This window comes from Hipposideros armiger, unplaced genomic scaffold (assembly GCF_001890085.2).
Source record: "Hipposideros armiger isolate ML-2016 unplaced genomic scaffold, ASM189008v1 scaffold_168, whole genome shotgun sequence".
Taxonomy (NCBI): domain Eukaryota; kingdom Metazoa; phylum Chordata; class Mammalia; order Chiroptera; family Hipposideridae; genus Hipposideros; species Hipposideros armiger.
In genome coordinates, this window is record NW_017731518.1 from 223574 (window position 1) to 239803 (window position 16230).

The 16230-nt window shown below is 39.5% G+C and overlaps 1 protein-coding gene across 3 annotated transcripts in view; it reads left to right on the plus strand.

Annotated features, from left to right (window-relative positions):
* SLC41A2 (solute carrier family 41 member 2) overlaps positions 1-9094 on the plus strand; it is a 126161-nt gene extending 117067 nt beyond the window's left edge. For all 3 annotated transcript variants that reach the window (XM_019651894.1, XM_019651893.1, XM_019651891.1), the window contains one exon: positions 5830-9094. In XM_019651894.1, the coding sequence (XP_019507439.1) occupies positions 5830-6015 (186 nt within the window). In that variant the 3' untranslated portion in view covers positions 6016-9094. The remainder of the gene's footprint in view (positions 1-5829) is intronic.
* The last annotated feature ends 7136 nt before the right edge of the window (positions 9095-16230 follow it).

Sequence of the window (16230 nt, forward strand, 5' to 3'; positions counted from 1 at the left end):
TTAAATGACTTCATAACCCATCCATATATATATATATATATATATATATACACACACACATATATATATACACAAACATATATATATATATACATATACACACACACACACACACACACACCAGGGGTGCCAAAAAAATGTATACAAGTGGACACTTTGGTCAACATTACTCAAGCAGTAGTTCACTGTAATCAGAAGTGTCTGGACGCTGATGGGAACCACTTTGAGCACCTCTTGTAATTGCAGCAGTCAAGCAGACTTGTATTCATCTTTTGTTATCTATATATTGAGTATTACAATTTTAATACAGTTTTCCTTTCTTAAAATGTGTATATATTTGTTTGGAGCCATGTATTTGTTTGTGTGTGTGTATGTGTGTGTGTGTATAAAACACTAGATACTAACAGTCCTCCCGAGCTCGTTTAGCTATTTCTGGTTTTTATCTCCATATTTTACTTGGGTTGCTAATTTTGCTTTATCAATTCAAGACGTTGTCTGTGGACTTGTAGTTATGGTCGATGAGGATTTCACTGTCTTACCCCACACTTATTTCCCCAACTTTCATCCTTCTAATGTTGTAATGCTCAATTTTATTTAATAAGTAAGTAGTATTTATATTCTATGACTATAAATATCATTTATCAGAGAGCCAAGTAGTATATTATGTTTCCTTTCTTTTTATTTGTTTTAAATTGTTTCTGGAAATAATTGCCCTATCACTTGCATAATTCTCTATATACCTATCCTTATTTTTTTCCCAAGCGTTCCATCACAATTATCACATAGCTATAATTAGTTTTTGCCCCCAAACTCTATTGTATCTGATAATTTGCCAGTTTGCTTTTATCCTGGAGACCTCATTTCCAGAGCACTCATCTTCCTGCTCTGCGTGACTGGCTCCCAGCCCACAGCACAGCTCTGCTCCTGGTGCCTTCCGTCACTGCTGTCTCAGGTTGGCTCTTGTATCTCCTGGATCCCAGTTCTTGCTCTTTCTTGGTTCTCTCCCTAGCTTTGCATGAATCCATTTTCAAGAACATTTCAAAGAAAGAGAACATGGAGAAAACTTTCTGAGTGCATGTGTGTCTTAAAATGCCTTTCGTTTACTTTCAACAGTTGGTTGGTAAATTGGGCACAGAATTACAGACTGGCAATACTTTCTCTCAGAATTTGGAGGCCATTGCTCCCTCGTCTTCCAGTGTTGCTGTTGGAAAAGTCAGATTCTTGTTTCTTCATATATGACCTGTTTGTTTTTTTTAATTATAGCAAATATTTATTATGGTCTAAGTATTCTGCACTATTTAATCCTCACATCATCATCTCTATGAGATAATTTTCTCTTTTGTAGGGAGAGACTGAAGCATGGAGAGGTTAAGTAGCTTGGATGTTGGAGAGGGCTATTGGCTGGGCTCTTTACAACTGGAGGATGGGGCGGGCAGGGGGCAGGTGGCCACTTCACTGGGAGTCCTCCAAATGTGAATGTCTAATTTCTTCTCTTGGGGGGTTCTACTGCTACTGCCTCTGTCCTCGGGACACCATAAGGGTCTAAAGGAATCCCACCATTAACTATGCAGACTTCCAGTTCATCCTCATTCTCAGCCAATACTTCATGGTTCCTAATGTCCTTGAGTCCTGAGTCTTCCCCATTTGGTTTCCGCAGAAAACACCCCTTTATCTTCCTACCTGGAGAGGAGAGTTGCAAGCATGATGAGAGAATGTAGACATTTCCTTAGTCCATACACAGACATTGAAATAATTCTTAAATAAGCCTCGTACCACCTGGTACTTATAGGTCAAACCTTTCATGGAGTCTGCAGGGCATACTGACTTCCTTCCCCAGGTATCCCTCCATGTAGGTATTCTAAGTTGTGGCTCGGGCCGCCCTGGTCAGTGAGTTACCACTGCCCCATTTTTTTATTATGAAGTTCAAATGTACAGGAAGTTGTAGGAAATAAGATACCCATGTATTGACCACCCAGCTTCATCAACGCTTAACAAATTATTGAAGCAACTATTTCAAAGTGATCAATAAAAATACATCCTCTATGTGGTTGGTGCCTCGTGTGTGCCCCTTCCTGGTCTCATTTCATCCCCCCCCCCAGCAGTTATCAGCATCTGAAGTGGTATCATTGCCATGCTGTGCCATAGTTACAGATGTGTGTCTATAAATAATGGATGGCCTTTCATATTTATAAACCTTATTAGAATCATATACTTTACATAGTCTTCTGCTTTTTTCATTCAACCTTATACTTTTGAGACATATTCGTATCAATTCATGTAGCTCTTTCTCATTCATTTTAGCTTCTGTGTAGTGTTCAGTTGTATCACCTAAGAGGTAAGTTAGCCATTCTTCTGTCAACAGACATTTTAGGTTATTTCCAATTTTTTACTTTTACAGCAATGATGCAACAAACATTCTTGCACATTTCTCTTGGTGTGCATGTATGCCAACCTTCCACAAGCACACGAAGCTATTGGTCCTCTCAGTCCTTGGGCAGCCCCATAGGATCTGGGGTCAGCAGAGACTCCAGGCCAGTCTCCTTGACCCATGAACAGTTTTATCCTTTTACCCATCCATGTTGCAGAAGGAAAAAATACTGGGGTTTTTTAATGTGGAATTGCTGAATTAAGGAGATGCATATCTTCAATTTTAATAGATAGTGCCAAATTGCTCTCTGAAGTGGTTGTGCCAGTTCACACTCCTGTTGCCCATGTAGAGTTCTTATTTACCAAAACAACCCACTGTACTGATGGATTTGAACTTGGGCTTTAGTGTTAGACTGTGTGAGTTGGTGCCTGACTCCATCTACGAGCTGTGTGATCTTGGGCAGGTTTCTTATACTCTGCATACGCCTTAAGTGTCCACATATGCCCCAAAAGGGTGTGATAATCCGTAGCATATTATAGATATGTTTTGAGAATTCACTCACTTCATACACATGAACCACTTTGAACACTGCATGGCCCCACAACAGACTGTTTCAAAAACAATCTTTGCTATTATTGTGGTCTAAAAGTTGATTTTTGCCAGTCAGAAAGGTATGCAATGGAGTTTAACGTGGTTGTAATTTGCATTCCTATATTCTTAGTGAAGTTGAACATTTTTTCATATGTTTGTTGGAGCTTTAGATTACTTTTCTGTTCTATTGGATTAGTTCTTTTTCTTATTAACTGTAGGAGGTCTCTGTGTATTCTAAATATTCTGAATACCAATTTTTTGACAGTTATATGCAGTGCAGAAATTTTTTTCCAGGCCTGTTGTATGATTTCTAACTTAATTAATGGTATTTTTCAGTGCTGTTTCTTTTCTTTTTTTTTTAGATTTTGTTGGGGAATTGGGAGAGGGGAACAGTGTTGGGGAATCAGGGAAGGGGAACAGACAAGTTGCTGTCCTTTTTGTTCTTCTGTCTAGTTGTGGAGGACGTCGTTTCACTGGCCCATGTTGGTATTGTGATCATTGCGCTCTTCCCTGATGAGGCAGATCGGTCGCCAGCCACTGGATGGCTGCTCATGGCAGCTCTTGGCAACTCACACTGGCTGCCAGCCACTCACGGTAGCTTACGGCAGCCCACTACAGCAGGGGCTGCAGCCTACACTGTTGCCGGCGACTCACAGCAGCCCAGCTCCAGGTTGAACTGTTGTTCACCATCTTAGCTGCAGAGGGCGCAGCGTCACTGGCCCTCATGTGGGATCTGAACCAGGGCCCTGCTGCTCAGAGCTGGCGTCCCAAGCCAGCTCTTAACCAATGTGCCACTCGGCCGGCCCTAAGTATTGTTTCTTATACTTGAGACTTTACCTAGAATTGATATGGGGTTATGAGGTAAGGATGCGATTTTATTTCTCTCTATATGAGTAAGAATTTTCTTTTGAGTAGGAGTCAGCACACCTTCTCTGTAAAAGTCCAGATAGCAAATATCTCTGGTTTTGTGGACCTTGTGGTTTCTGTCACAACTACATAGTTACATCATCATAGAGCCAGAGCAGGTTACTTCACTTATCTGACTCAGTTTCTCCAAATAAACATTAGTGATAATAATAGCACCTATTTTATGAGAATGATCTGAGGATTAAATAGTATATGAAATATACAGTAAGTAAACTATTGGTAGCACTGTGTTCCAAAAAATTTTATTTATAAAAACAGGCAGCCAGTTGAATAGTTTGCCAACTTCTGCTCTAGACAAATCTCCCATTCAATGCAGATGTTATCCAAGGAATTAGTAAATTAGGTGTATCAGGTATATGATATATTATATATGATATTAATTTATTTATACAGATATGCAATATTATAATACATATATAATATTCATTTGTGTATATTTTTTGCCAACCTTAAAGCCTCATTCTCTTTAAAACTATTGTTTTCTTTTGCACACGTTACTCAATCTCAGCCAATTTCTTGATTGAATCTCCATTTACTCCAGTAATACAGAGTTTACCACATAATTTGTTCCATTTGTAGACAGTCCAAATTGGTGTGTGTTTTTTTTTAAGCTCTGTCTTTTGGTAACTTTTATCCTTTAGCCTAAAACTCTACCCTTTGAAACGATGTGTTAGCAACTCTTGTCTCTTGATACAATAACCTTGTTAAGTTTACATCTCCCACCCACCCTGCCCAGGACAAACAGTTCTTATTCTCATAGGACATTGTCTCCAGCTGATTTTCATGCATTCAGTCAGAAGTCAAGTGTCTACTTTGTAAGCTAATGCCCTTTGCTAGAACCTAAAGACACACGGGTGAACAAGTTCCTCACGCACGGCCTGGATGTGTCCTGAGCCATTCAGGATGCGCTAGGCTGACTCCCTCTCTGGGTCTGCATTATGCTTTTATTAGTGTAACCTGAGATCGCGGTGCCTTTTTACCTTTCTGTTCATCGCCCTACACCAAGGCTCTTATTAATTATCTCAAAGTCAGCATGGTACGTGGTAGAGAAGTGCTCTTCCACCACTCTCAACTATACTGTACTTGCCAACTTGTCCCAAACCAGTGAACCAGAACCTCTCTAATCCCAAATCCCTTTAGTACTTCTAGAGTTTGATAGAGAATCCTCCTACTCTACATGGGTCAAAGAAAAAAAATTTATCTGATCCCCAAATTCAAAGCATCACAAAGATCTTCATAGTCCTGATATCCTAGAAAATACTTACACATATCACGTTAGTATTTGAATAGCCCTTTAAAATATGTTGACTCTTTCTATGTCTATACCTATATCTATATATCTCTAAGTCTATGTCTATATCTATATCTATATTTATATATCTGTATCTATATCTGTACCTGTATTGACAAGTCATTCCTCAATGCACTTACCTTCTGTTTATTGTTCTTACTATTGCGCTGAAATTGTCCTTGTCAAGTCACCAGTGGCCTTATAATTAGTAAATGAATGGTCAGTTCTCCACCTTTATGTCATTTGATATACCTGCAATAAGAGAATGTTAAATGATTCCTAATTTTAATTTTTGTTTCCTTCTTCATATATCTTCTTCCATCTTCACAGGTTTATCATATAGAAAGAAGTTGAAACATAACAGTGGTTTAGAAATTGTACAGTGCTATTAAATATAAGGATAATTGTGGTTATTGGGAGGCTAGAAGAGAATGAGAAGATACATGTTGAAACATTGAAGAAAATTTTATTGCAGAGATAAATGGAATTTTTGTGTGTGAAAAGAAAATCTTTCTGTTAATTAAATCTTTCTTGACTTAGACACGTGCTGTTAACTTTCAGAAAGCACTGGTTTAAGCTTTTGGTCCTGTTTACCAGGCTGGGAGTGTCCCGTGTCCAGGTGACAGGAGTAATCTCTGGTGTTTTCTTCTAGGTGTTCACCTTACTGTGGATCGCTGACTGGATGGTCCATCACTTCTGGAGGAAAGGGAAGGACCCGGATAGCTTCTCCATCCCCTACCTAACGGCATTGGGTGATCTGCTCGGGACGGCGTTGTTAGCCTTAAGTTTTCATTTTCTTTGGCTCATTGGAGATCGAGACGGAGATGTTGGAGACTAATAATTCCTACAAACTGCTCTTAAGTCACCAAGGAGGAAAACACAAGACAGCCACTTATGGCTCCTTTTCAAAAATCTTAAATCAGTAGTTTGACTTCTGCCAGGGTAATCTTCAGTTGGCCCTGACTCAATTAAATGGCCTTAACATTTTTTAAAGGACTTTGTGTTCAAACCAGAGTGAACAGTATTTGTGCTGCTTTTCGTAGAATAAATGATAATTTAACATAGACCTAGATACAAGCTCAAGCTCTGAAATTAAACGGGAAAGAATATAGGATGTTTACAATGAATAATTTTAAAACCACAGACATAGCAGAAATGGACTTTATTATTGTTTAACTTATAATTGCAGGTTAAAGAAACAGGATTCTAGGTTAACCTTTCTTGTCTCACAGGTGTGTTGTACTGCAAAGCATATCATACAATGAAAGGGGCCCAAGAAAACGTTTAATGATTTTAATTATACCTACCTCTCTGCTAGCTGAGGGTAAATTTGCCCATTACTTGCTCCTAACCTGACCTAAATATATTTTGCTGAGCCTAAGATACATTCACTTTTACCTGCTTCTATGAATTTCCCTGTGCCAATGCCAATGTAATTTCAATTCTGCAAGTTTCTGGCAGGCTGCCTTTTAACACAGAATGACCTTGAGAGATCTTTAATGAAAGCAGTGCATCATTTTTGATCTTTGATTTGTTGAAAGAATGTTGATTTTTAAAAAGACTTGATAGTCAAAAACAGAAGATAAGCTGAGCTGCATTTGTAGAGATAATGTGGTATGAGATTTGTGTGTGTGTGTGTGTGTGTGTGTGTGTGTGAGAGAGAGAGAGAGAGAGATTTCTGATGGAGAACTGATAGCAAAGACAACCGTGCTATTAGAATATTAATATTATATAGTTATTCTTAAACACATTTTATTGATATGCTTTTGTCATTTGACCCAAAAATTTTCCTAATACCCAGAATTTAGTATTTCTTACCTACATTATAATTGATCATTTCTTCTTACTAAAAAATACTGTCCCATTCAGTATAATCAAGATATTATAAGATTTAGAATGAGCGATTCCTGTGCTCTTCTGAGGAAGTCTATTGAAATTTTTAGGTTTACCATTTTAAAAGAGAAATTGGTGGGTTACTTTAATGATTGTTCATGCCTGTATATGTCACCTGTTTGCATAGGCTTATTTCTACATGGGACTCTGTCATATACACTGCTATGTCTCTCAAATATTTTTCTAAAACGCTGATCTGTATTCCAGACACTTGACCAACACCTTAGATATTCAATATGTAAGCATTTTTATATTACATAGAATTCATTTTTTAAAAAATTCAATAAAGTCTCTTAAGACTATCAGATATTTAATAATTTAACTGATAGGAGAAGTAAAAATGCATATTAACTTCGATCATCATGGTTTAAGTTGTGAGTTAGTGTTAACGTTATATAAACAGTAGGTTGTTTATAAATATATTAGGGGAAGTGTTCCTATTAAGCTCTTTAAAATAAGGGGACTGTGGTTTAGAGTTATATATTTTTGCTTATTTTAAAACTTTAATTATTCCATTCTTCTGCCTTATAATGAAGCTTCTAAGGCAGAGAGCTGAACTAATTATAGAATTTCTCCTTTGGAGAGTTATAATATCACATAGTGAACATTCTTATAAGAGAAAGAATGGTTAAGTTGATGAATATTTATCTGCACAGATATTTTATTTAAAAATATCCATAAATAATTTATTTGATTTTATTGTAAAGCATTTATAAATTACTTGTTTACATTTGGGCTGTGTGATTCATAAGCATTTATATTTCCCAATGATTTCTATTTTGATTTTTTATCATAAAATAGTGCACAGCAAACCACGTTGTTAAAGCGTTTATCAATAACTTTATTCTAGTGCATTAGATAATCTAATGCACATTCAAATATACTCTATTATTTAGTTCTCACAACAGTACCTGTGAAATAGATTGGGTAGATATTTCTATCTCTATTTTACAACAGAAGAAACTGAAACTAGAGAAGTTACATTTTTAAGGTTGCACAGTGACCAAATTGTGACTAAATTCCAGGTTTCTGATTCCTAAGCCAGTGCTCTTTCTGTGACCCTCCAAATGTATCAGAGGCACCCAACTACTTATCTGAGGGGAAATCAACTGGAGAAATAGTATCTGCTAAAGTCGAACAGAGTACGGCTATTGTACATCCTTTAGATTTCAGACAGGGAAACCTCCATTTGATATATCTTAATAGTTAGTACAGCCAACTCTAAATTATTCATGTTCCTAAGACCAAGGAAAACACAGGTAAATGAAAACGTTAGAATAAATAACAATGCCTTATTTCCTAGAACATTTAATTGCCACCACCCTTCCCAGATCTAGTCATTTTTCATAGATGCTGATAAATAAGTAGGATAACTGATGAGTTGTCTGCTTTCTCTTTTGCTACCTAATCTTGGTTACAGCAAGAAAATGTCTAAAAGGCATGTAATAGGAAAAAAAAGAAAGACATGGAAAAATCAGTCACTGGTTAGCTGAATTGACTTGTAAAAGGGATACAGATTCCTTTAAAATTCTTTACTGGTTTTTTTGAAAGCCTTTACATCGGTATGCAACTGATAAAACGACTTCTTTTATTTACCCACAAAACCCCATTTATTATCAGTCTTACAGAATGTGAATTTACAGTATTTTTATACAGTCTATAAATTCCTGCTTTCCAAACTTCTTCCTTTCACTAATCTATCAGACACTTTATTTATACACAGATAACTTTTTAAAACATATTTCTCATTCTTGTCCACCAACCATTTTTTTTCCCTTAAAAAAATAAAGTTTCTTAGAACATGATAAAGTGGAAACTTAGGGTAATGAATCTTTTGGAAGACAACAAAAATTCCACATCATAGTCTATCCGTGATATAGCCAAATGCAGTACATTTTTAAGTCTTTTCAATAATTGGGCTTCCTTGTCTTATATCTACGGTCTATTGTACCCATTTATAATGGGCATCTTCTATCTTTGAATTGTTGTAAACTCAAATAAGAATAAAATCTAAGAAATATTTACCCAGCCTTATTGAACTTCTTGATAAACTAGATGTACATGGAGCCTGTGTGGAATTCACCCAGAAGAGACTAGGGTGATCTATGGATATCTGTTGTATTGATGAGTATAATAAATTGGGCTTTGGCCATGCCTAGACCTCCAATCCATTAATTTACCATTTTTTCACTGTTGAGTAAGTACTCTCTTCATTTTTCAGCTTAGATTCTTGGGTCCATCAATCCATGCATCCTCCGCTGCCACCTATTTCATACTTCCTGGACAGCTCCGGTTAAACACAGCTCTCTGCCTGTGCTATGACTGCTCAGACAGATCTTTACATTTATAACCTCCAGACATCAAGGTAACCCTCAACTGTCCAGCAGCCTGCTGTGTTTCTCTAATCACTTCTCTCTCTGGGAGACCAGGCTTTTGGCCCCACCACTCAACTGAAAGAATTCCTGTCAAGGTCACCCAACAGCCTCGCTGTTGCCAAACCCAGTGACTAATTCTCAATAAGAATTCTCATCTTATTCAGTCTCTGAAAGTATTTGACAGAGCCTCCTTCCTCCTTAAAATGCTTTCTTCCCTTGGCCAAAATCTGCCTTTTGCTTTCTTTTCTACACCCCTAGAAGCCCCTTCTCTGTCTTCCTGAGTGTTCCGTCTCGGTCTTTATATTTTGAAATGCACTGCAGCCCAGTTTTTATCATCTCTACCTCCTTTTTGTCCCTAGGTGACCTCAGCCATCTCACTGTTTTCAATGCCATTTATACCGATTATTTTCAAATTCATTTCTCCAGTCCAGACCTCTCACCGGAGCTCCAAATGCCTGCTGGACACCACCACCCAAGTGATTACTAGGTATCTCAAACATCTGAATAACACTATCAACCACTTTTACCTAATTGACAATTCTAGACCACTACATCCAGCAATGGCAGAGGATGTGTTATGGGCTGATCGCCTTAATATGTAAAGAACTTCTATAAATCAGGAAGAGAAAGACCAACAACAAAATATTGGGTTGTCGGAGAAGTCATCAGGTATTTTTTCTATGTTTTCCGTTGCAAAAATGTGTCATGACTTTTCCGGCAACCGAATATAGTAAAATAGCCAAAGACAGATGGTTCATTAAAAAACAAACAAGCAAACAAACAAAACCCATGCTCGGTTTCACACAAACTGAAAGAAATGCTAATTAAAATCACATGCTGAGGGGCCAGCCAAGTGGCTCAGTTGGTTAAGAGCTTGCACTTTTGTGCAAGCTCTGAGCAACAGCAGTTTGATGCCCTGCCCGAGCTGAGTTGCCACTGAGCTGCCAACAGGTGGCAGGATGGCTCAACTAAAAAAAAAAAAAATCACGCTGAGATACCATTTCTCACCTATCAAATTGGCAAAAATTCAAAATCGGGTAAAACATTTTCTTGGCAAGGCTGTAGGGAAACAGACAAGATTGCTGGTAGCAAATGATAAATTTGCCACGATAAAAACTCTGTAGAGGGGAATCAGACCATGTCTACCAGATTTACAGATGCACTTATCATTGGTCCTGTAGTCCCACCATTACCACCATTAGACCCAGAAAGTGAAGCCTCTGCCCGGGGCCCTCTGTCACATGCAGTGGTTGGGAAACTGTGGTCAGTAGGCTAATGCCTGTTCACTGCCTGTTTTTGTAAATCAAGTTTTATTAGAATGCAGCTCTGCCCATTTGTTTACATATTGTCTTTGGCTGCTTTCCCCTCTACAGCAGCAGAATTGAGTAGCTGTGAAAGAGACCGTATAGCCTACAAAGCCGAAAGTATTTACTACCTGGCCTATTTATACGCAAAAAGTTCACCCACTCTTTACTTTTAGAGTGAATTACTGAAATTTTATTTCTAAGTCTCCCCCAGGTACCTGGGACTAGCCAAGGTCAGCAGTGCCCTCCAGGCAGGGTGTCCCAACCCGAACCTGGTCCTGTGTGGACTCCATTGGCATGAAACAAGGACCTCACAGTTTTTGTAAGTCACCGTCCAATGCCTGGGACCCGTCAAGCTGATGGCCCCAGCTCCTGTTTGTCCCCTTCAAGGAGAGCTCCTTGGGTGGGGTCGACCAGATGCCCCTAGCAAGTCAGACTCCTGCTAATGGGGCAGTCCCAGGACTCTGATGGGCCCCAGTTCCAAGAAGACAAGGTGGTGAGCTGATCACTCCCACTGTCCAGAATGATAATGGGTTGCCGGAATGGTAGTGACATGTTCATTTGGGGTGATTCTCACGTCAGACCAGGACAAGTTCAGAACTCTGGGCCACTGACAGTGCACAGCTGACCCTTGGATTCGAGCCTCGGATCTCTTCTGTGAGTACTCTGAGTGTGGCACTGGCTCTGGGCTAGAGCCTCCGAGTCTGGCAGGGTGGTGGCAGGCGTCCTTCCCCCCGTGTGCCCTTCACCACTGGCCCCCAGAAAGGTCTCTGCACCCTCCTGCAGGCCCTGTGCCACCTGTCAGGCGGCACTCTGGGTGTGGCCACCCCTTTCTCCTCTTCTTTCCACTGCCCTCCCACTGGCTGATGGCTTTCCCTGCCTCCAGTTGACGTGGTGATCCTGTGGTCTCCCAGGTCAGTCTTACATTGTACTGGACAAGGAGCAGCCATTCATTGTGTGGACGGGACCATTCTCACTCTGCTCCTGGGCCCTCGCCTAGCCTCCCCCTGGGTGACAGTGTGTGGTAGGCAGGGGTTGGTTGTTCAAGAAAAAAAATTCAATGATACTTGTTAGACAGTAAGGTGGACTTCATTCGGGACCATCACGATAGGTATAGGGACCACGGCGATAGAATTTTGCAGTGGGGGAGAGACATGGGCTCGCTCTGAATGCAGCGTGGGCCAGTGGGAATGGCAGCCAAGAGTCAGGGTGGGGGTGAGTGGATGGGAAATTACTATGAGGGAAGATCGGGGATAAGGATGATTCTCGCTAAGCTGACTTAACAGGACTCTTTGTTTAAGACAGGCCGTGGTGATCAGACATTGCTGGGCGATGGCGGGGGGCGGGGGGAGAGGCAGGGTGGAGATGAAGGGTGAGGAAGGTGATCAGACATTGAGGGTGATCAGGTTCAAGGGTGGAGGGTTCTGGTGAAAGTGAGCAGGGTTCTTGCTAAAAGTGGATTTTACAAGGAAGTACACAAATGGACCTAGAAATCTCAGGAGCCTGGCTAACATTTGAATCTTTGTCAGGGTTCAATCAACACCAAAAGAAGTCACATCAAGAAATGCAGTAGCCACACCCTGAAAGTTCAACAGAAGACATGATTGGAGGGTGTGTTGTTCTACGCTTAAACCATGAAATTCCAAATGGTAACGTTAACATGGTCAGAAAACAAATTATCCCCCCATTTTTCCCATGTACTTCCGGTAAGACTAGCATTCGTGGTTCTCATAACAAACCACAGTGACAACCTTTGAGAAAGTCACTGGAAGCCAGTATTCACTGGGGGCAAGATGGAGGATGCAGTAACACGAGGAAGGATGTAAACAGCAATTGACTGAATGGTACTAGGGAACGGCAGAGACCAGAAAATCCAAACCGTTTCATACAAATAAGTTCTGCAGAGATAGAGGGTTGCAGGTAATAACAGTTTTGCTACCTTTATCTTAACAATGGGAGAAATTAGCCCGGAATGGCACGTTTGACAGTAACGAATACAAAACGATGATGCCTGGACACTGTATGGAATCTGTGTGTGCATTTATTGGACAATCAACAAATGCGTAAGTACCTCTTTTCTACTCGTTGTACTGAATTTTCATTGATAAACCCTTATAACTCACGTGGGCCCAAGGCTTTTTGTAAAACATTTTAAAATCAAATTGCTTCTGCGAGAAATATTTGCCTGGAGCCCGCCCACCCTAGGGGCCACCCTACATCCAACTTTTTGGAATCTAGACTACAGATGTCCCTAACATGATGTAATAACGTATTTCCAGGCTATGCATTATAGCTTTGTTTATCATAGCAGAAGATAAGAAAACAACTCAGGGGGCCTCGTGGAATAAACTGTGGTTCATCCACACCAAGGAACATAATGCAATTGGACAAAAGGAACAAGAAATAGTTCTACAAATTGATATGGGGAGATCTCCAGGATATATAATGAGGGGAAAAGAGCAAGGCATGGAACAGTGTGTAAAAATATCCTCCCGTTTTGCAAAAGTGAAGGAATTTGAGAAAGAACCACTGGAAGGAAAAACAAGAAACTTAAAACAAAAAAAGTTACCTAGAGGGGACAAGGAGCAGTAAGGTACAGGGGGCGGGGGAGGCACCAAGATGTCTCAGTGTGGGCTTTTCAGGTCATTCTAATTTTTGAACCATGTACACGTATTACTTGTTCAAAAAATAACTTAAAATTTTTACTTGAAAAATATATTCTTTCACTTGATCCGTCTGATCTCACTTCTAGAAATCTGTTCTAAGGTAATAGTCAGAATATACATTGTAGCAATTTTCAGCTTGAAATTTTTCATTTAAAAATATTAAATATATTACAGTGAATTCATATTTTAAAAATCCTTGGATGAGTTAGAACAACATTTGTGACAGTGTGTGAAAAGCACCATGTACAAAAGAATATGCAAAATGATTCTAGTTTTAAAAATCATCAAAATATTTTAAATGTTTTTTCCCCCTCTGGATAATGTAATTATAGATTTTTTTTAAACTCTCTTGTGTTGCCCAAATTTTCAACAACATCTTGAACATCTTACTTTTATATTTGTTTTTGAAATACCTTATAATTGTTACTTTTCTAGACAATAGAGCCCCATCTCTAATAAGCATTTAACCATCATTCAGACTCATAAACAAATGACTTTGTTCTGTTTAGTAACGATCACTTAATATTTGTTAAAAACGTGAGGAAATTCTTTTTTATTCTTGCAGGTGAGGAAAGATATGCTGTGGTTAGGGATAAGATATGTACATTATAAGAGCTGAATGAATAGTAATTTCTGTGAGAACATATCTTCCACAATATTTTCAATGAAATATATCTATCCATTTCTCAGTGGGGTGAGTCTCACGACATGGATGTTGTCCTTGGGTTTGAATCCTGCCCTCAATCCTTACTGAGCCACCCAGCCTTGGACAGGTCATTTCACCTCCAAGATTCAGATTTCCCACTTATAAAATGGGGGTAGTAATTCCTACTTCACGAGGTGGTTGGGAAAATTAAATGAGATAAAGTATGTGGAACAAAATAGCAGGCAGGTGGGATGTATTTGACAAATATTGTTTTTTCTGTCTTCCCCCAAACTATTTCTCCAAGATGAAAACAGCAAGTGTAGAATCAAGGATTACCAAGTTTGAAATATCTGTGAGAAAAGCAGTCAGAAAAGCAAAGCAGTTTCTTTCCAGTGGGGCTTGGAGAATCAGGGGGCAACCAGAGATGCCCACTCCAGTACAGAGAGCCCCCCTCTTCAAGGGAGTAGGTATTAACTCCCAGGGTTATGCATACACTGTCCATTCTCCTGAACTCAGGTGTTCATGATTGATATGAATATGTGATTGATATTATGTAGACTTAACATTGAGTCAGGAGGTGGGGTCTTCAGTGGAGTCATTTGGTAGATTTTTTTTTTATTGTAATGTCAAAGAATTTTTGAGAAACCAGAGGGAGAAAACAATTACTTTTATATGTAGAAAACCTGCATGGATACAAGTGAACTTTGGGAAACTAAATTGCCAGCCTCTACACCCTGTTCTTGCAAGGGGCGTTAGGCTGGTTATAGGAAGGAACAATTGCTATTAAGGAGAAAATAAAATAAAGAAAAATCCCTCTTGTTTCCACATTTTAGAGGGTATACCAGTTTCAAGGTGGCAGAATGGTAAACACTGAACTCTCACCCACTCTCACCAAGTCCAGAGAAATGATAAAGAAAAATAGCAATGTCTTATTTTAAAGCCCCACCAAGAGCAGACAAGAGTGGACGCTTGAATTTTTTATATAAAATGGTGTAGAACAATGCATATGAGTCGGCCCTCTGTATTCGTGTATCTCCTCCATCTTATAGCTACACCATCTTGAACACGTGGCCTCTACCATCACTGCAAAGAGAAAGAGAACACTGTGGAATTGTATGGTTTTAAGGACCATGGGTGGAGGTGGCTTACACCACAGCCCCACCTTCACGGCATGGCAGGCTGGGAAATGTGGTCCTCTGTGTGCCCAGGAAGAAGAAGAAAAGGAAATGAAATTTGGTTAAACACATGGCATTTGGCTCCATCACAGCAGTCAAACATTTTAGTTGTGTATTAAAGGAAAACATGACCCAGAAGGCTAATGTGCTGAAGCTATTAGGGAAACACAAGAAAGAGAGACCCAAACAGCTAGCCAGTTCTGTCTGAGTCACCAATTCCAACTCTTCCAGGAAGAAAAATCTAATTGACTCATTTCGGGTCTGACATTCAATCAGCTGAGGCCAAGTCAGGGCAGGGATCACATGGTAATTGGATGGCCTCTTCCTCTAACACAGGGAAGTAGGCAGAGGGGACGATTGTCATCTCTGGGGCATACACCAAGCCAGTCTGCACATCAGATGGAAGGTGACCTGAAAGGTTATCTTATCAACTGCTAAGAATAGACCAGGAAACAACCTTTGCCTTACGCTTTATGCAGTACTGTAACCAGACACTTTCATGAGAAGTAAAAGTTCCAAATTTATACAAAGATAAAGAGATAATAAGAGCCTAAAAGTAGCCACACATACATACACAGAATATGCACATACACAGAATATAGAAAATACACAGAATATGCACATACACAGAATATAGAAAATATTAAAATAATATTATAAATGGTAACTCTCTGGCGCCTCTAGATTGTTTAGCAAGCAGGATACCTTTAGATTGAATTCAGCCATATCTCTTTTCCCCTCATATCAAAATGAGGGAAACAGAGACTGACAACAGCTCCAGAAATCCTCATAGAAATGAAAAGTAAATAGATTCAATCTAAATCTTGGTTAACTTGTGTTCCTCGAGCAACTCTGGGCCCAGGGCTGGGCAAATAGTAAAGTCCCACGTGGGTTGAGCCTGCCTCATTGTAATGGTAGAACTAAAGGCTTTAAAGGTGATTTCCAGAAGATCCCCCACTTCACCCCCAAAGGCAGTAGTCAGGTAGCTTGGGGA